General features: G+C 48.9%; 1 protein-coding gene and 1 pseudogene across 10 annotated transcripts in view; one reads left to right on the top strand and one right to left on the bottom strand.

Moving 5' to 3' along the window:
* The window catches only part of SH3PXD2A (SH3 and PX domains 2A), a 269,266-nt gene that overhangs the window by 173,149 nt on the left and 76,185 nt on the right, over positions 1-19,932 (top strand). For 9 of the 10 annotated variants that reach the window (XM_077125918.1, XM_077125916.1, XM_077125915.1 and 6 more), the window contains one exon: positions 16,657-16,685. In XM_077125918.1, coding sequence (XP_076982033.1) covers positions 16,657-16,685 — 29 coding nt within the window. Of the gene's footprint in view, positions 1-16,627; positions 16,686-19,932 lie in introns of those variants that run through there. The other variant, XM_077125923.1, reaches the window with a different exon arrangement.
* LOC143654244 (dehydrogenase/reductase SDR family member 7 pseudogene) lies at positions 1,108-2,120 on the bottom strand (annotated as a pseudogene).

Below are 19,932 nucleotides of genomic sequence, written 5' to 3'. Positions count from 1 at the left end.
AGAAGGGAATACTAGCAAAGGCATCAGGGTCCTGGCAAAAGCTATTAAGGAAGAGAATGGGTGCTGGGCTAGAACAAGTTTTGGGGGGTGTCAGGAAGCGGCCTTAGGCTGGGAGCCAAGGGAGGGGCGGGAAGTGGGAGAGAGGCAGGGCACATCACTGCACCCAGAACTTAGAAAAGTGCTACTCAGAGAAATGGCCTCACTGGTGGTGGCTCTGAGGCTCTGGAGACCAGGCCTGCCCTGGGGGAGGCCAGACCATCTGCGAGCTGCAGACCCGGCCGCCAGCATTCTGAGGAGTCACTTCAGGGCAGCACCTCTGAGCGGTAGCGTGGGAAATGTTGTAAAGGGGCCTCGGTTGGAATCAGAACCCCGCTGGGCATCGTATGAACATCTGGTCGCAGATGATGTGCCCTTGTCACCAGCCAGATTTCCTCTGCCTGTTGGCTGTCCTTACACCCGAGCCAAAGTTGTCACCGCCCTAAGAAAGTATCTAAAACTTGGTGTCATTTTGGAGTTCCTGGCCCTTGAGCCCTTGCCTTCCTTTTACTTTTCTCTTTCCCACCTACTCCTAATGATTTAGCTGAACTTCCTGGATTTTATGTGCGTCCTTATTGGTCACAGGTGGCAACTGAATAGTGTGGTGGTGAGGACCCTAGACAGGCAGCTGGGGCTCAAATCTTTTCTGTCACTCACAAGCTGTACTACTTTTTTTTGCATATAACAGGTATTTAATAAATGATGGCTGCTGTGAGCCCTACCTGCTCTTTGCAATTATAGTCATTTGTGTACCTGTTAACTCAGTTTCCTAAGACAATGCAAGCATCTTGGAGGCAGGGCCATTTCAGCTACTTCTTTATATCTGTTTATAAACCAGCACTCTGCCTTGAGTGAAATATTCCATGCATTTATATTAAATGAATTACTGTAATTATTTGTTAGCATTCTGTTAACCTAGATTTTAAGCATATATGCTAGACTACTTTAACATTTTTTATCCAAGTATGTAGTGTGTGCAAGATTCATGGCAATCTTTGACTTTTTTATTCATGACATGTTAAAAGTTTTATTTATTAAAAAGTAAAATCACAAATTAGTCTTTAGTGCATAAGAAGATTGCCGTTTTCATGTTTTCCATCTCTCCCTCCAGAAGCTTGATCTAAGTCCTCCTTCAGTTATGTTTTCTCTTCAAGGATTTAAAATAAGAGGAATCTGTATCCACACCATTCTTAAAGTTCTCAATCCTTCTCTTTCCTAACTTTCTGGTTAGCCACAGGGCCAAGGTTGGCATCTATTGCCCTAAATATGCCACTAATAGGAAATGTTGATTTGCAATCTAAACATCTTTCAAATCATTGGCCACGCTGATTAGCATCAATCGCACGTGACTAGTTGCCGTCTTGTAGGATGAGCCTCCATCACTGTCTAAGGACTGTGACTTCGGCGAGGGCATTCTTCACAATATTTGATTGCACAGGTCCTGGGCAAATGCTGGAAACTGTTATACCTGGATATGTGGCAAGTTCAGTAGGGAGGCTATTAAAACAACCCTGACGAGCATGTTTGCTGGCACAATACTCACTGCACGAGGTGCAGATATGGTGCCCATGAGGCTATTCACAGGAACAATCCTACCTTACTTCCTCTCAATCCTGTGACACAGCAGACTTTGTTAAGGACACCGTCCCTAGGGAGTTAAGCTCTGGGAGCTCCTTGCAGATGTCCCGCTGGTGTCAATGCTGGGATCTTCCACCACTGTTGACCAGAATATCGATTTTACCAAACTCCTGGAGGATGGCTTTGGTGACCACTTCATGGGAACTTCTGTTGTTCAGGTCCAGGGGCAAAATGAGTGTCTTTTCCTTTTAAATTGCCATTCTCAAGGCATCTTCTTTTCACCCTTTCCAGCTCACTCACTCGTCTGACTGATAGCACAAGAGAAACTCCTAGTTTAGACACCTCATAAGCCAGCTCCTCACCAATTCCACTTAATGCTCCAGTCACTTACACCACCATATTGGTCAGCCAATGAAGTTCAGGGTTTCTCTCTCAGCTGGAAAGGTGCATGGCAAACACAGTGCTGTCTGCTAGTTTCCTCTCCAGGCCTCTTGCTTCATGAAGCTCCCCTGGGGTCGTTCTCCTCCTTCTTTATCTCCAAGGGTCACCGGCTGGTGGACTTTGTGGTTCTCTCGCCATTCTATCATGGTTCTGCAGCTCTCTCCTCATTCTCAAAAGCAAGCTGTGCTACTTCGGGCAGGTTGTATGCTCTCTCTGATTTTTCACTTCTCTTCTATAAAATGGGGATAATAAGAGGATCTACCAGATAGGGGTGTTATGAGGATAATAGGGCTCAGTCTGGTACCTGGCATAATTTAAATGCTCGATAAATTTAGCACTGTTGTCAATAATAGTAGCAGTGATAATAATAATGGTGATGGTGATAGCAGCATGTCCTTGCCTTCAGGAAGGAAGAGCTCAGGGTGGGAAGGGCCTCACAGTGGTGACTCCCACAGGCCTGGCCCACTCCCACCCTCCCCATTTCCCACCATGTTTGGGGTCTGAGGGCTGATGCCTGTACCAGGCCTGCACCCTTGGGGAGCATCCCTCCTTGGCAGCAGCAGTCCCGAAGCCATGGCACCATGACAGAGGAAGAGGCCAGGGCTGACCCGCTGGGATCTGGAACAGTGAGCAGTGACTTCACTGTCATTGGAGCCAGGCTGACCCAGACAAGGGAAAACCCATTCAGTGTTGACAGGAACGCTGGTCTGAGGAGGGCTGGAGGCCAGGACAGTATCTCCCAGGACTGGGGGGCCCAGTGCTGGAGGCCCCTTTGCATCAGTTCGGGTTCCAATGCCCTGCTGTTTTCATTTGAGAAAACTGAGGCACAGAGGGCCGCTGGCACACAAGTCAATGCTGCCAGTTGAGACAGAGCCCAGCCCCAAACCCCAGGCCATGATCCTCACACTGACTGACCCCAGTCTGGTATCTTTTGGACTCTTCATTAGATTCCCTCCTCCACATGAATACCCTGGGAAGGCAGCTGCCCGATCTTTAGGAAGCCCGCCCTGGAACCAGGCTGGCCCAAGGACCATGCCAAGTCTCCTGGGCACAAAGGCGCTTGGCTGAGGGTTCCCTTTGTCCCAGATTTCAAGTGCCCGCTGTGTGGAGTGTGGCAGCCGCCAGCCCCTTTGTGGAGCAGACTCATTAAGTCAGCTGTTTTGGCCAGCAGTGAGGGGATCCAGACTTGGCTATCGTGCCCTTTGCCTCAGATCCGTGAGGAACCCTGGGAGGCCCATCAGTCTGGTAGATGCTGGAATGTGAAAGTGATAAGAACTGAGTCATTCCTATGGGGCTAGATTCCAGCTCTGCCACCTCCCAGCTGTGGGGTCTTAGGAAAGTGGCTTTCCCTCTCTGAGCCTGGATTTCTTCATCTGTAAAACAGACATCCCAAGCCTTGGCCCAGCCTTTTGGTACCATCCAGGCGGATCACCCCACCTCCTGCCCAGCCTCTCCTCTCCCTGTCCTATGCCTCCCTTTGGCTGTGCTTGGCATTGCCCCACTGGAGCTTCACTAAACCAAGTCCCACATTGTTGTCTCATTATTCGACCTAAGAGTCTTGGTTCTGCCCCAGAGAATCCAGCATTTACTAATCACCTACTATGTGCCAGCAAATGAGCTAGATGCTAGGGAGCCCGAGCTGACCGACAGACAGTGTGGTATGGGCCACAAACCTAGCTCACCCTAAGTAACGGAGCTGGCAGGGGGAGTGCTGGACAAACCAGAGAACTGACCCGCTCCCTGGAGGGGACAGCCCTGTCTTGGCCCCAGCAGCCATTCTGAAGATTTCTTCTTTTATGAAGAAACTAGAAATCTAGATTTTCATATGAAATTTCCCCAAATCTAAAATTTGAGAACTGATTCAAATTAATATAAACATACTCGCACACTGTGTTAACCAAAGAAAACTCAACAGAGCCCAATTCCAACCTTTGGATTAGGCTGCGCTATCCAATACTGGAGCCACTAGTTACTGTGGCTATTTAATTAAAATTAACATTAATTCAAGTTAAATAAAACTGAAAATTCAGTTCTCTAGTCACCTTTCAAATTCTCAACAGCCATTGGCTCAATAGCCGCAGTAGCTAGCGGCACAAACGTAGAACATTGCCAGCACTGCAGGGAATTCCACTGGACCCCTCCGATTAAGGCATCATAAAGTGTTGGAGGTAGAATTGGGGCAGTCATTGCCAAGGGGTCTAAAATCAGAGTGGGCTTTCTGGAGGCAATGTCCCCTTCCCAAGGCTGAAGGTTATGAAAAGCTAGAGAGGAGGCAGCAGGGTGTGTTTGAAGTCCTGCCTCCCCACTTTGAGTAAGTTGTTTATCCTGCCTGAGCCTCCTCTATAAAAATGTGACTAAGACACCTGCCTCTAAGACACATAACATGGGCTGTATCAACCCTTCTGAGTGCTTGGTGGTGATGCATTTGTAATGTGGAAAGTCTGGGAGGAGCAGGTTTCTCTCACTTTAAGAGATGACTGCTTGAGGTCCAGGAGCCCAGGCCCTCCTAGGACACTGGGGCAGGCGAGGTGCCTGGGAGAAGCTTCTTGGCCACATGCTCTACTCTGAGCACCCTTTCCCACAGAGGCTAAGACAGGAACCCTCTTAGGTCCTGAGCCTCCATAGAAAGAGGGAGCCCTTGGCCCAAGCTCCCAGCTTCCCAGCCTCAACTTGAAATTAGGCCAGGGCTGGGGAAAGAGGGACTCACAGCCAAGGTCTGTCCAGCAGTGGGGTCCTGGTCTCTCTCTCTCTCACACACACACACACAGACCAGGCACCCTTGTACAGGTAGGGCTGGCATAGCCTGGTAAGCACAGCAATCCTCTGTCACCCCCAAAACAAGTCCAGACGGAAACCCCAAACCAGATGGTACCACCACTTTCCAGGGGAAACAATCTTTTGTTACAGACATTGCCACTGGGTTTCTCCTGCCCTCAAGATCCTCCTAAAATCTGAGCCAGGGACCTTTGCTTATGCTAAACCCCAGCTGCATGTCCTGCTCCATGCCACCGCCAAACATACAGCCTTCCAGAGGTCCCCACCCTCCGCTCCCAACACACACATGATCCCACATCCGTTCCCGGCTCTGCACCTGTGCTCGTCATCCCTTGCACCCTGAATCCCCTTCTTGTCTGTGCTCTAACTTTCCAAGTATTCTCATCTTTCAAGTCTAGCTCTTGTGTCCCCCTCTTCCGAGCAGCCTTCCTTGACTGCTCTAGACCACCGATATCCCCTTCCTAGCAATTTCCGTAAAATATATCTTTTTGACCAGGGTACATAATCACAAAGTGACTTGTATGTTTTCTCTTCCTGTGTGTATGGTTTTTTTTATTAAATATTTTTATTGACACATCTTCACACACATACATTCCATACATGGTGTACATTCAATGGCTCACAATATCATCACATAGTTGTATACCATCACCATGATTATTTTTTGGAACATTTGTATTACTTCAGAAAAAAATAAAAAGAAAAAAGATAAAATTCATACACACCATACCCCTTACCCCTCCCTCTCATTGACCACTAGTATTTCCATCTGCCCAATTTATTTTACCACTATCTCCCCTATTATTTATTATCCATATTTTTTTACTCATCTATCCATACCCTGGATTAAAGGAGCATCAGATACAAGGTTTTGCAATCACACAGTCACATTGTAAAAGTTATATCTTTATTCAATCATCATCAAGAATCCAGGCTCTCCCTCTTTTGTTGCTCAGATGTGGCCTCTCTCTCCAGTCAATATGATGAGCAGTCTCACCACCCTCCCCCTCTCTCCATGGGACATGACTCCCAGGGGTGCAGACCTTCCTGGCAACGTGGGACAAAGATCCTGGAATGAACTGAGACTCAGCATCAAAGGACTGAGAAAAACCCTAGAATGAGCTGAGAATTAACATCAAGAGACTGAGAGAACCTTCTCGACCAAAAAGGGGAAGAGTAAAATGAGGCAAAGTGTCAATGGCTGAGAGATTCCAAACAGAGTCGAGAGGTTATCCTGGAGGTTATTCTTACGCATTAAGTAGATATCATTTTGTTGTTCAAGATGTAGTGGAGAGGCTGGAGGGAATTGCCTGAAAATGTAGTGCTGTGTTCCAGTAGCCATGTTTCCGATGATGATTGAATAATGATATAGCTTTCACAGTGAGACTCTGTGAATGTGAAAACCTTATGTCTGATGCTCCTTTTAGCTACTATATCAACAGAAGAGTAGAACATATGGAATAAAAATAAATAATAGGGAGAACAAATGTTAAAATAAATTCAGTTTGAAATAGTGGTAAATGAAAGTGAGGGGTAAGGGGTATGGTATGTATAGTTTTTTTTTTCTCTATTATCATCTTATCTCTTTCTGTTGTCTTTTTATTCCTTTTTCTAAATCGATGCAAATGTACTAAGAAATGATGAATATGCAACTATGTGATGATATTAAGAATTACTGATTATATATGTAGAATGGAATGATTTCTAAATGTTTTGTTTGTTAATTTTTTTTAATTAATAAAAAAGTTAAAAAAAAAAAAAAAAAAAGAATCAAGGCTCTCGAAGCACAGCTCAACAGTTTCAGGTAATTCCCTCCAGCCACTCCAATACACCATAAACTAAAAAGGGATATCTATATAATGCATAAGAATAACCTCAAGGATAACCTCTCAACTCTGTTTGAAATCTCTCAGCCACTAAAACTTTATTTTGCCTCATTTTTCTTTCCCCTTTTGTTTAAGAAGGTTTTCTCAATCCCTTGATGCTGGGTCCTAGCTCATCCCGGAAGTCATGTCCCATGTAGGAGGGAGGGCAGTGAGTTCACTTGCCGAATTGGCTTAGAGAGGGAGGTCATATCTAAACAATAAAACAAGTTCTCTGGGGGTGACTCTTAGGCCTAATTTTAAGTAGACTTAGCCTATCCTTTGCAGAAATAAGTTTCATAGGGGCGAAACCCAAGATTGAGGGTTTGGCCTGTTGATTTGGTTGTCCCCACTGCTTGCGAGAATATCAGAAATTCTCCAAATGGGAAAGTTGAATATTTCCTCCTTTCTCCCCAGTCCTCCAAAGGGACTTTGCAAATACTTTTTTATTCACAGCCCAAATTACTGTGGGATATATCAGGGCATCATACTAACCTGGACAAATCAACAAAATCTCATGCCCTATTCAAGATTCCATGTATTTATGGTGTTCAACTGAAGTGACCATGCAAGTTAAATTAGGTAACACACTACCCAAAATATAAACTTTGCCCCAAATAAATATCTCTTTCTTTGGTCTCACACAGAAGTTGAAGTTTTAAAATATGGACGATATCATCCTTTACCCTGTATTCTGATTTACCTTAGTCCTAGCCGGATCAGCTTCATTCATATCTCTACTCAAAGTCTGATCACTTTTTCAACTTTTTAAACAGTTTCTGTTGACTTACATAGCTTCAGAACTCTAACTCTGAGTCTCAGGTGCCTCTGGGAACAACCAAATTATATACAAACAGCTCAGTATCTCAGAATTTAGAAATAACAGTTATAACTCCTGAATATATGTGACTGCTGTAAGAGCTTACAATCTAGGACCCTTTACAGTAGGCCCCAACCTGAGAGCCCAAGTCCTCGACTTCAGTTCATCGAGTTTTTATATTTTAGTCAATCCATCTGATTGCGGCATGATAATATTTGCCTTTTTGTCCCTGACATTTCATTCAACTTACAGTCCTTAAGGTTCATACACCTAGTTATATGCTTCACAACTTGATTCCTTCTTGCGGCCTCTCAGTAGTCCATTATATGTATGCACCATAGTTCCCCCTTCCATTTCTCAGTCGGTGTACCCTTAGCCACCTCCATCCATTGTGAATCTAGAACACTGCCGCCATAAACAGCAGTGTGCGAATGTCCATTCACGTTCCCATACTCAGTTCCTCCAGGGGTATGCTGGCAATGGGGTTTTGTGTGTATGTCTTGTCCTTCCAGCTGATACTGTGCTCTTTGACGGTAGGACAGCGTGTCTTCTGCACTCTACTGCTTCAGGCACAAAGCTGGCTCTATAGCAGCTCTCAGTTGTAGCATGAATGGATGGATGTATAGACAGACAGATGGATGGATGGTTGGATGATAGACAGATGCAGGGATGGATTGATGGACTTGGAGAGATATAAGGAAGGCCTTCAAACAGAAAGACTCCCCTTGCCCTTTAAGAACTTGGCAGTGGAACCCCATCACCATATTTTGTCCTGGCCCTGCCATAGTTCTCCACATCTCTGGCATGTAGTCCTCAGAAGTCCAGGGAACCCCCCTGGCCAAGAGTAGGAGCTTGGGTACCTGGAATCCATGTTTGGTAGGAGCTCATAGTATTTATGGCCAATTGGGCTGGGTTGGCGATCCCATACCTCATTTTCCCTCTCTAGAAAATTAGCATTGGGTTTCTGTCTCCACCTCTACCCTACCACCCCACTCCCTGTGCCCCCATAGAGCATCCTCTATTTCCCCATAGATCACTGCTTGTCCAAGTCACTGCCTAGGTAGGAGTCCTTGGCTCCTTGGAATGCGCATCCTGGTTGACTGGCTCTGAGTCGGCACCCTGGGCAATGGAGCCTGGGTCTTATGCCATCCATACTCATGAGTGAGCCAGTCAGCACCTCCCTTATCTTGGCCACTGTCCACACTCCAAATGTAGTCCCTTTTCTGAACCCAAGCTTTCCATGTGCCAGATGCCATCCTAAGAGCTTTGCATATGATCCCACATAATTTTCATAGCCATATGGTAGGGACTATTTTTATCACCCTTTTACAACTGAAGGTGCAGAGAAGTTAAGTAACTTGCCAACATCACAAATTGATAAGTGGCTAAGCCCGGGTTTAAACCCACCCACACTCTTAACCCTCTGCTCTGAGGCTTGGACACGGTAGAGCCCATCTCTGGGCTGGAGACTCACTCTGGGTCTTTGCCCAGAATGGTGGATCAAGTCAGAGGAGACAGACAGACAGATAAGTAGACAGTGCTTTGTCATTTTGCTGTGGATGCAGCAGCCACAGAGTCCCTCTGGAGTGTTTGAGATTCTGGGGTCTGTGATGGCCATAGCGTCTGGCCTCTCTGGTTCACCAGCCGGGTGGGTGGAGGGGTGGGGGAGGGGGCAGTGGCAAGACCCCTTCCATACTCAGGAATTCAGCTTTTTCTCCCGGGGCAGGAATTCCAGCCTCATCGCTCACAATGGGGCCCATTCTCAGATCCCTGGAAAACACAGCTCCTGCTGAGAAAGCACAGATTCTTGTTAGACACAAGAACCCTCAGTGCAACAGTTCTGATCAGGGCTCGAAGGGGGCAAAGAACAGCATTCATGCCCCTCGCCTGTCATGCCTGGAGGTCACTGCCCCTCACGACCATTCCGTGCAAAGGCTCTCATAAGCCAGAACAAAAATCCGGCTTGGAGTTAAGGGGGGAAGGGGGACTGGGGAATGGTGAGGTGGGGGAATCCCCCTAATCCCTCAGCATTCTCCAAACCTTAGCTGACCTGAGGCCCCTTCGCTCAGACCCCCTTACTTGGCTTCTGGACCAACAACTTCACACACTTGGCCTCCCTGTATTGGCTCCTTAGAGGATGAAAATTCCCACAACAGCCCTGTGAGGGCTCTCAGAGCATCCTCATGTTAGAGATGAAGAAATCGAGGTCCCAGGAATCTGTTTTTAAAACTTTCCTGCCTGCCACCCATAGTAAGAAATAAATTTCACATCACAACCCAATAGAGACAGACAGACATATAGATAGACAAAACAATCCTTTACCTTACTATGGGTGACTCACTGATCATTTCTGGGCTATTCCATCTTTAAAATGTTTATTGGGACACATATTTGTTTCAGATCTCAATAACAGGTCACAATCTGTCATTTGAAAAGCACTAGTTTTAAGTGGTTTGCCCCATTCTACCAGCTGCTGAGTCTCTTGGCTTTCAGCACTGGTCTTGTCACAGCCTCTCCCCTGCCGCCTCTCCCCCAGCTGTCCATCTCTGCGTTAACAAAATCTTCCTCCAGCCCAGTTCTGACCACAACATTCCCTGATTCTGAAACCTTCCAGATTTCACAGCCACACATCAAAGCCTTCCCTGGTTCCCTGCCTGTTCATCACTTCCACCTTCACCAGTTCACTTCTCCTTGTTCAGAGCTGCTTTTCATAACAGCTTGTTTCTGCTTCTGTTTTTGAGCTTTCCTATTCTCTGTTCCCTCCATGAATCCAAGCGTCCCTCATCCTTGAGGCTTAGTTCAAGGCTCCATCCTCCAGGAAGCTGCCTTGGATGCCCTGCAGCCCCCAGAATCTTTCTCCCCAGCAGGAGCTGGGTAAGTGCATATTGTCAGTGGTCAAAATCATCCTCACACACCTCAAGGCTCCACATCCACTGCCCTGGCCAGAGTGTAACCAGTGTGGCTCCCTTTGTATGCTAGATACCAGCCAGGCAACCAGCCAGACTTTCAAGCAGTTTCCAGCAGCTGCAGGCCTGGCAGACGGGCATCCTGGGCTGAGCAGTCAATGTCAGCCAGCAGACAGGAGGGTGAGAACATCGAGCATGTGTCCTCCTCTGCCAGGGCACTCACTGATGGCAGTGAGAATGCAAGGGAGGAGGTGGCAGGCAGTGGAAGACCCAGTCCTTCCAGCCCTTGCCAGAATTCTACCTGGCAGGGACTCAGTGTCCTTCCACAGAAGCAGGCCAGGCCACACTGGGCTTCGTTTCCTATTCACCTGAGCAGCTCTACCTGGCTTCGCCTCTCACTCTGGGAACCCCATCAGGCAGGATGGCTGCCTCTTCCTCCAGAGAGAGCCTAATACCTGCTGCTTGTACGTCCCCTGCCTCTGCCTCCACATAGCCCTCGGGCAGCACTTGGGACTGTCAGCTTAGCTTCAAGGGTCTGGGCAATCCACGTAATCCCTTGGGACCTCAGTCTCCTCTTCTGTAAAATGGTTCAACACTTGCTCTGCCTGCTTCAGATACCAGGAATTTCTAAGAGAGGACACAGAGTGGGCAGTTATGTGTTAAGACAGGTGGCCAACACAAGTGAATTGTGAAATGCCTTTCTACCCCTCCCTTTAGCCTTTTCCTCTTTGCTGTCTCCAACACCAGTCCTTCATTGGAAAAGCCCAGTGAAGGAGCACAGATCTATCACCAAGAGAAATGAACAATAAGAGAAGCTGAGCCTTCTGGGTGCCCATTAGCATGAAAAGGCAAAGCCCTTTACATCTGTTCAGGCTCTGAGTTGGCCACTCCTTGGCAGGTTAAACACTTTTCACTAAAGGCCTCTGGAGGTGAGTGCCAATTCTTGTGGGTCAGTGTCACCATAGGATTGTCAGTGGGGTTCAAACGTTCAATGTGTAGGGACAGGCTTTCCCGTGCACACACAGACCACTTGGTGCAGTGGAGCCTGTGAGAGCCCTCAACTGAAAATAGGGCTGGAATGCAGCTCCTGCTCCATCCAGGTGAGTTTTCAAAAAGTCACTTCCTTTTGCTTTAAGGGGTTCTTGCAGGTTCCAAATTTAAATTGGTCTTTGTCATCTGGATAGGAACTGAGGTGGGGTCAAACAGGTTCAGGTGTATTTTCTATGTGCCGGGCACTATGCAAAACCCTTTATGTAAAAGATTTTTTTTTTTCATTATTTAGAGAATACTTTCTTAGCTTCTATAATCAAACCCATGTAGATGAGATCTTACATATTTAATACAGTGTGTTACCCCTATACAAATGGAAAAAAATTAAGTTTAATGTTTCTAGACCAGTATGACTGTTAATTTTTTTACAGTGCCAACTAACATGGTACAACTAGGATACTTTTTCTAAAGTTGACAGCACAGCTAAAGTTTCCAAAAATTCAAATTATATATATATAAACCAATAGCAGTATGCTATGCATCAATAGCAGCAACAACTTTTCCAGGTTCTGCAGTCATCTGAACAAAATTTATAGAGACATCCAGCACACTCCATTAAAAAAGAAAAAGAACAAAAAAGTAAAGAGCAAGAATCCCAGAAAACAGCAAGTTCTGTTACTACTATGGTACCTGGCACCATTTTTTATTAATCATCATCTGGAAAGAAAAAATTAAAGAATGATGTCATTAAAAACAGGTCTGATATAGCACAGTCACTATTATGTATCATAAAGTGGGTACAAGACATTTTACATTATGTGAGAGAAACTGAGACTTAGGGGGTGAAGGAATTAGCTCAAGATTTCCAGTTGGCCAGCCAGTAGCAGAGATTTGAACTGGAATTCTGCTTTCAGAATCTGTCCTCACTCAAAGACCGACTGCATCATCCAATGAGAAGGGCCCAATGATGAACTATCCATATCACGCAGCTGGGGGTGGGAAGTAGGCAGAGAGTCTGAAGAGTCCCTATTTAGATGGGATGGGAGATGGGGGATGGGCAATGGGAGTGGGGCTCCTGGGTCTCAGGGAAGTGCATCTCCCCAGCAGTCCAGACCCGTGGGCCACTGGGTGACCAACTGTGCCGTTTTGATCATACAGAGCCCCATGTCCTGGAACTCCCTCAGCCCTGGGCAAACCAGGACTGTTGGCCTCCCCGTGTGTGGTTGCAGTCAGCCCTGGACCAGTTGCAGAGAAGGCCTGGTGGCCTGATGGAGTCTTTCAGTAGCACTAGAGGGAGACACCAGCCCTCCCTCCCTCCTCTCCTTCTGGCAGCTCCCGGGAGAGAGTGATTCAGCAGCAAGTCGGAAGCCAGCTAGACTATGACCTCTCAGGAGTGGAAGTGCTAGCAGGGTGGGGGCGGTCAGCACTAGCAAGGACAAGAATCGGAGAGAGGCGGGATGGACAGGAAAGGGGATTGAAGGGGGTGGGGGTGGGGGGGGTCTTGAGTTGTTAAGGAACTGAACCTAAAGAGGGCCCTTTTGTCCTACCAGGCCAGGACTGGTTGTAGGTCAGTGGGAGGTGGGCATGCCAGAGGTGGGGGAACCCTGCCTATTCCCCCGTGCTTTGGTATGTGAGGGATGGGGGAGTCCCAGGCACTGGATACCTAAGCTGCTTCTCAGCAGATCAGCAGCTAAAAATATGAAATGGCTTTGCTAAGAAGTACCCAATCGGAAATCTCCAAGAGGTTTCCTGTTAGGGCAGCGCCTGCTGGAGCTGGAGGCCAGGCACTGTGTGAAGAATTCCTGTGCCTCCTATTCCCACCACTGAGTCACAGCCTGGCCACCCCACTGCCAGGACCTCCTCCTCTACTCTATAAGCCCATGTGCTTTTCAACTCCAACGGCCCTGCATTCCCCTCCTTTCCCTGCTCTAGGGGGTGGCTATGTTTGGGAATTGGTCTTGAGCCCCAGAGCTAGCCCTGAGTTCTCAGTCCCACTCACTCAGTGTGTGAAACTTAGAAAGTTTCTGGCAAAACGTTCTTACTGGCAAAACAAGAGGGCACAGTCACCTGCAGGGAACCCAGAAGTGCTTGGTGGGAAAGATTCAGTCTGGTTGAAAGACAGGCTGGGAAATTTATCTTTAAATTTTCTTGGCACAGCAAACACATTGTTGTTACTTAGCATAAATGTCTATAAGGGGTGCTGGGGGCCTGATGGAGATTATGGTGGGGGGTGGTAAGCTGGAGTCCTTGGCACCACCTTTGCACACCTGTCAGGGTTGCAGTGACAGAGGCGAGACTGTGCCTGGGCCCACCATTCTCAGACAACTCAGATCCAGCCTCGGAATCCTTAGGGGAGCTTGTTGAGATGCAGACAATGTTGTAGGTTGGGGTGGGGTGGCACATATAAATTTTAACCAGGTCTTCCAGTGACTCCCTGAATGACCAGACCAAGAATCACTGACTGGGGGCCTGGCACAAAGGAGGCACTTGGCACGTGTGAATTATGTCCTTTCTCGGCTCCTGTGCCTCCATGTGCTCCCCTGAAACGCAGGAATAATAACCTGTCTGCCTCCCCGCTGGGCTGTTCGCTCCAAAAGGATCCCACTGCAGCCTGCCACTGCATAAACAGAAGGGGGTGGCGCCACTCCAGCAGCAAAATGGGGCAAGGGAAGGCAGCTGTTCATGGTCACTGTTCCCTGCCCTTCCCCAGGAGCCCAGTCTCAATCTGCAAAAAAGTCTGAGAAACTAATTGCCTTCTTGGGAGTGAAAAGTCTTCTGGGAAGGGCACAAACTCTTCATAATATTCCCCTCCCCACTGGGAGTTCTCCCCAAATTGAGATACACAGGGGGCACAGCCAAGCACCCCGGAGCACAGTTCTGTCTGGTCTCCTTACTTAGCCCTCAGGATATGAAGCTTTCCCTGAGAAAGCTTGAGAATGAGTATCTGCTCTCCTATTATGCACCTAGTAATAAACTCTTTCTCTCTTTAAACTCTGGTGTCTCAGGAATTGGTTGTTGAGCACGCCAGGCAGAAGAATCCAGGGCCTTTGTCTGGTAACAACGCAGATAAGAAAGAAACACGAGTTCCGGTACTGTCCCCTCTGTGGAGTATGACAGCCCTTCCTCCTTGGGCAGAGGCTGAACCTGTGTTCCCTCAATTGTAAAATCAGGATAATAGGACCTTCCTGTTAGTGCTGGAGCGAGGAATGAAGGAGACATGGGTACCAAAGGGATTCGAAAGCAGGATGAGAGGTGTATGTGTGTCAGACATGCTCGTTCCTAGGCAGAGTTCTCCTCCAGCATTTAAATGCAGTGGGCTCTGAGCCCAAACTTGAGGAAGCGTGGAAGCTTGGGAGAGGGTGAGCTCTCACCTCTTGCAGTGCATGCAAATTACCTTGGAGGTTAACAAATACCCCCCCCCCCAAAGCCCAGGCCATCTCCTTAATCCCTAGAATCAGAAGATCGTGGAGTCTCCAGGAGTTTGACCCCTGTTGTACCTGCCATCCCTGCCCCTATAAGACCTCCTCGTTCCAGCGGGCAGACCAGCTGGTGGGGTCTCTTAGACCAAAGACGGACATTTAGCATTTTGTTTTGTTTGGCCCTGGGGGAAACAGAAAGCATTTTCATCTAGTCCCCAGGTTGATACCCAGCCAGTGCTTCTACTGTTTCCTGAGCACTTATAAGAACTTTGTGCAATTCAGAATAACGGAGCCTACTGAGGACTAGGGAGTGGCAGCAGTGAGGAGTGTTGAAGGCAAAAGGGCAGGTGAGGGCAGGTGTTCTAGTTTGCTAGCTGCCGGGATGCACACACCAGAGACGATTGGCTTTTAATAAAAGGGGATTTATTTCATTAGTTCTTCAGAGGAAAGGCAGCTAACTTTCATCTGAGGTTCTTTCTTACTTGGGAAGGCTCAGGGTGATCTCTGCTGGCCTCCTCTCCAGGCCTCTGGGTTCCAGCAACTTTCCCCGGGGTGATTTCTTTCTGCATCTCCAAAGGCCTGGGCTGAGCTGCGAGTGCTGAGATGAGGTATGCTGAGATGAGGTATGCTGAGCTGCTTGGGCTGTGCTACGTTGAGCTCTCTCATTTAAGCACCAGCCAATTAAATCAAACATCATTCATTGCAGCAGACTGCCTCCTAGCTGACTGCAGATGTAATGAGCAACAGATGGGGTTCACGTACCATTTGGTACATGTCCACAGTAACAACTAGGTGCCTTCACCTGGCCAAGTTGACAACTACCACAGTAGGATATGAGAAGTTAAGCCTGATCCTGGGAGGGGTCATTCCTTGCTAAAGGGCAGGGCAGCCTTCGGTGGTCCAGGGAAGGTAAATGGAGGCTGGGAGGGGTTAAGTGCCTAAGGTTTTCCTGCCAGTCATGGTCAGTGACAGGATTTGAACCCAATGCGCCTTTATTGAGAAGCTCACCGTCCACCCCCTTCCCACTCCCTGCAGCAGGGCAGGCTCTGGTACCCTGCCTGCCTCGTACTGAATTCCCAGATTTCCCAGCCTCAGCCCTGGACATTCAGCCTACAACCAATATTTACCCACCACCCTCTGCCCTCGGACCAGGGGATGCAGTCGGATGGAACAAGCCACAGTGTGCCTTTAGTCTCGGAGCCGGGGAGGGAAGTGGGGTAGACGATACAAATCTACAATCACAGGAGGACAAAACTGAGAGGTGTTTTTATATGGGAGAAGAGGATGTGGAGGAAGGCATGTTGAGGAGGTGCCATTCCAGTCGTGACTTAAAGGCGAGGTGGGCATAAACCATGCAAAGAACTCGGAGGGCAAGCGCTCAGGGGGGGTTGGGGAGCCAACGCCCAGCGCCAGCCAGAACCTGGCGCCCACTTGGGTGCTTGTTTCCCTATTTATAAAGTGCGTGAGGACCTGCCTCATTCTCCCATCCACTGAGAATTGGAGTAGGTGGGAGGGGACTGGAGAGGGCAACCTAGCCCCTCTTCTGCGGGCGGGGGCGGGGCGGGGGCCGGAGTGTGCAGGCGGCGGGGCGGGGCGGGTGGGTCGCGCCCGGGAGGCAGGGCCGGGGAACCCGCGGGCGGGCGCGCGGCGCTCAGTGCGTGCGGCTGCGGTGCGCGGCTCTGCTGGCGGTGGAGATCACATGAGTAGCGGCGCGGCGGACAGACCGCAGCCGGCCCGTGGGCGCCTCCGCAGCACCCCCGCAGCAGCCCAGTAGGCCTGCACCCCCGCCCGGCCCTAACCATGTCTATCTGTTGTTGCTTCTTTTTCAGGGACTATGGCAGTTCGAAGAGGAAATCAGGTAAGGGAGCCTCCGGGCGTTTTGCCTTCCAACCTCCCTTGCCGCCTCAGGCTTGCGCTACCCCCCGCCCCTCCGCACCGCGATTTGCCCGGATCCTGCTGGGGACTTTTTGGAGCGGCTGTCCTTGCTGCCGGCGCTCTGGTCCTGCGGGCCGGGGGAAACCTCCTTCAGTTGCTGACCCTCCCTAGCCCATGCACCTGAGTTCTCTCATACTCGCACCTTCTTTCCCCTTCCCTCACCGAGTCCCTCCCGATGGGAGTGCAGGTGGGTGCATGGGGGTGTGAGGGTGTCTCGTGAAGGGCTAAGACCCTGCAACATTGGCAGCCGGTTGCTTCCCACCCCCAACCCCGGTTGCGCGGCCACTGCTAGGCAGGGCAGTGACTTCTCCTGTGTCCTCCCCGCGTGAGGCTGTCATGGAGGGGTTAAATGAGATGCAGTGGTTTTCCCTGTGGGAAGAGGAGGTACCAGTCCGGAAGTGGAGCCTGAGGGCGGGGGGGGGGGGGGGGGGGGCCGGGGGGGGGGGACGATTGTACTTGAATTACTGTGAGTTTGTAGCGCTTTGCACGCAGACCTGTCTCTCCCCATCCACCTGCCCCCAACTCTGAGCGGGCCCTGCTTGCTGTGGGGGTGAGAGGGTCTGCACGTTGGCCAGCTGAGGCAAGATGGGGGGTGGGGGGACAGCCCGTTCTGCCATTTGCCTGGCAGGTGCCAAGATCCACCCTGAATTTTTGAAGGAGACAGGGAGAGAGGGGTGGGGCAAGTTCTGAAACCCTGTGTTGGGTGCTGTGCGCTGAGGTCAGAGAAGGAGTCTCTCTGGGTGGGGAAGCTAGACTCAGCCTGGATGTGGGCATTGCCAATTAATTGGGAAAGGAGGGCTCCCTTGGAGTTCGGGCTGTGTGCATTTCCAGGAGGGGAGGGATACTGGAGTGCTCTGTTGGCACATTTTGCCTGTTTATGATGGTGGTGAGTGTATGGACAGCCTTCTCTGGGGTGTGACTCCTGGGGTTGAGGGAGTGTGTGTAAACATGGCTCATGTTATTGGCTCATGTTTGGACAGGTCTATGTCCAAGTGCCTTGACCTGTGGCTTAGTGTGCGCCTGCGGACACTAAGTGTATTTCTGAGTATGGATTTGTATACATTGTGTGTACAAATCTTGTTTGTATGCTTATTAGGAGGAGGAGAGTTGTGTCCTGGTTTGGGTATTTGGGAGTATGTGGGGTTGTGTATGTACATGTACCATGCATGTACATGTAGGGGTCTTGAGAACTGTGTGCTGAGGATGTGCTTACCTGTTTGGTTGCATAGGTGTCTGGTGTATGTGCCGTGTTTAGGAATGTATCTAGTTGTGGGTTGGCGTTTGTGTTCGTGTATGTTTGTGTACCTGTTTGACGGTGTGTCCAGCTGTGTGCACACATGGCTGTCAGCAGGGCATGGGCTGACCCTGGTATGCCTGCCCACTGGTGCAGAAGGGCATTTCCTCCCTGTGAACAGCAGGGCACGGCTGCCTTTTGAACCTGAGGAATTGCAGCATCAGCTCAGCTGTCACTTACTGCAGAGTCCCAGGTAGGAGGCTTTCTGCCCTCTGGGCCTTTTCTCAGACTTACTTGCCACCACCACCGGCCATCACAGCCTCTTCCATTTATTCTTAACAAGCCCCAGAAATATTTAGGAGTCCTACCGTCCTTTAGTTCAGATCTGAGAAGGATAAGCAAACCTGGGATTATCTGCTGTCACAACCCCCTTCCTGAGAAACAGCCTGGGCCACAGTAGTCTTGTGTACTACTTGAATCTGGACTTAATCCTGGCTCTGTGTAACCTTGAGCAAGTTTTGTAACCTCTGTGTCTGCAGAAGAGTAGTTTAAGTTACTGTGGCACAGTCCCTAGTACATAATCACTATAGAAATATCAGCTTATCATCATTTTCTAAAGCCATGATACCTAGGCCTGGCTCAGCTGCTCATTTGCTCTCTGTGGCTTTGGGGGTGAGTCCCTTCTCCTTGGGCCTCAGTTTCCCCCTGTAAAGCAAGGGTTGGGCCAGATGACCTTTTAGGTCCCTCAGCCCCACCCATCTCTGAGGCTCAGTTTTGTGTTGCTTCTTAAGCAATTCAGGGCCCCACCCAGGCCACCTCACTCATTGGAAAGCCTCCTCTCAGTACTCTGCCTTCCTCTTGCAGGCCAGGAAAAGGATAGATGGAGAAATCTGATTTACATTGGCATGCTTGTGATAATGACCATTTAGTGTCATGGTTAAATGAATCAACTCTGGAACCAGACCGCCAGAGTTTGGAGCCTCGCTTCTCTTCTGTGACTTTGGGTGGGTTTCTTACCCTCTTTGTGTCTGTTCCTCTTATGTAAATTGGTGATGATATTCATACCTACCGTATAGGGTTGTATTGAAGATTAAATGAATTAATATACATAAGAACACTTAGAACACTGCCAGCTAGAAACTACTTGAGCACTCTCAGTAAGTGCTCGCTGTTGATATCATTTAATGAGCATCTACTGTGTGCTCATAGCTACAGGGAGCTCCGTGCTAGGCACTTCCTGTTATACCATATTGCATGGTGGGTGCAGAGGTTCTCACTTTACAAATGGGAAACTAGGCTCCAAGAAGGTGACTGCCCATGTCTATAGCCAAGTACAAATTTGAATCCATACTGAGGGCTCCACCCTGTCTCTGTAATGAGTGGACTTAGAAAGCTTCTCAGGGTCACCCCAACCAGGAATGTTTGCACAGAGAAAACAGACACTGTTCCCCAGGACATCACTTCTTGCATTTTAGTCCCTAAAGCCCCAGTTTATCCTTAGAGTCTCTCTTATTGAGCACAGAGCCAAGCCTTGAAGCCAATAGAAGAAAGTTCATCTCCATGCCTAGCAGCTTACCCCTAATAGAGAACTCAGGATGGGTGATCTTTGAAAACTGGATGACAACATAGCCTCAAATTCATCCCTCCTTTCCCATATCAGTAACTGACACCGTCCACTAACACGTAGAAGTCATCTTTGATTCTCCCCTTTCTTTCAACTGTCAGTTTGACCTCTAGATCTGTTACTTCTCCCCACCTCTACCATCACCTTGTTAGAAGTCCCCTCCAACTCCCCAGGAAGATCTGGTCTCTCTGCTCCCATTTCCTTTCTCTTCTACATGTCATTCTCCACACCATAGTTGTGGAGTGATCTCCCAAAAATAAACATCAAATTATTTACTTTTCTGCTTAAATTCCCCCAGAGGCTTCCCATCCC

The sequence above is a fragment of the Tamandua tetradactyla genome, chromosome 13 (assembly GCF_023851605.1).
Source record: "Tamandua tetradactyla isolate mTamTet1 chromosome 13, mTamTet1.pri, whole genome shotgun sequence".
NCBI classification, from domain to species: Eukaryota; Metazoa; Chordata; class Mammalia; order Pilosa; family Myrmecophagidae; genus Tamandua; species Tamandua tetradactyla.
The sequence above is the reverse complement of the archived record's forward strand: the minus strand, read 5'-3'. Positions and strand labels throughout refer to the sequence as shown.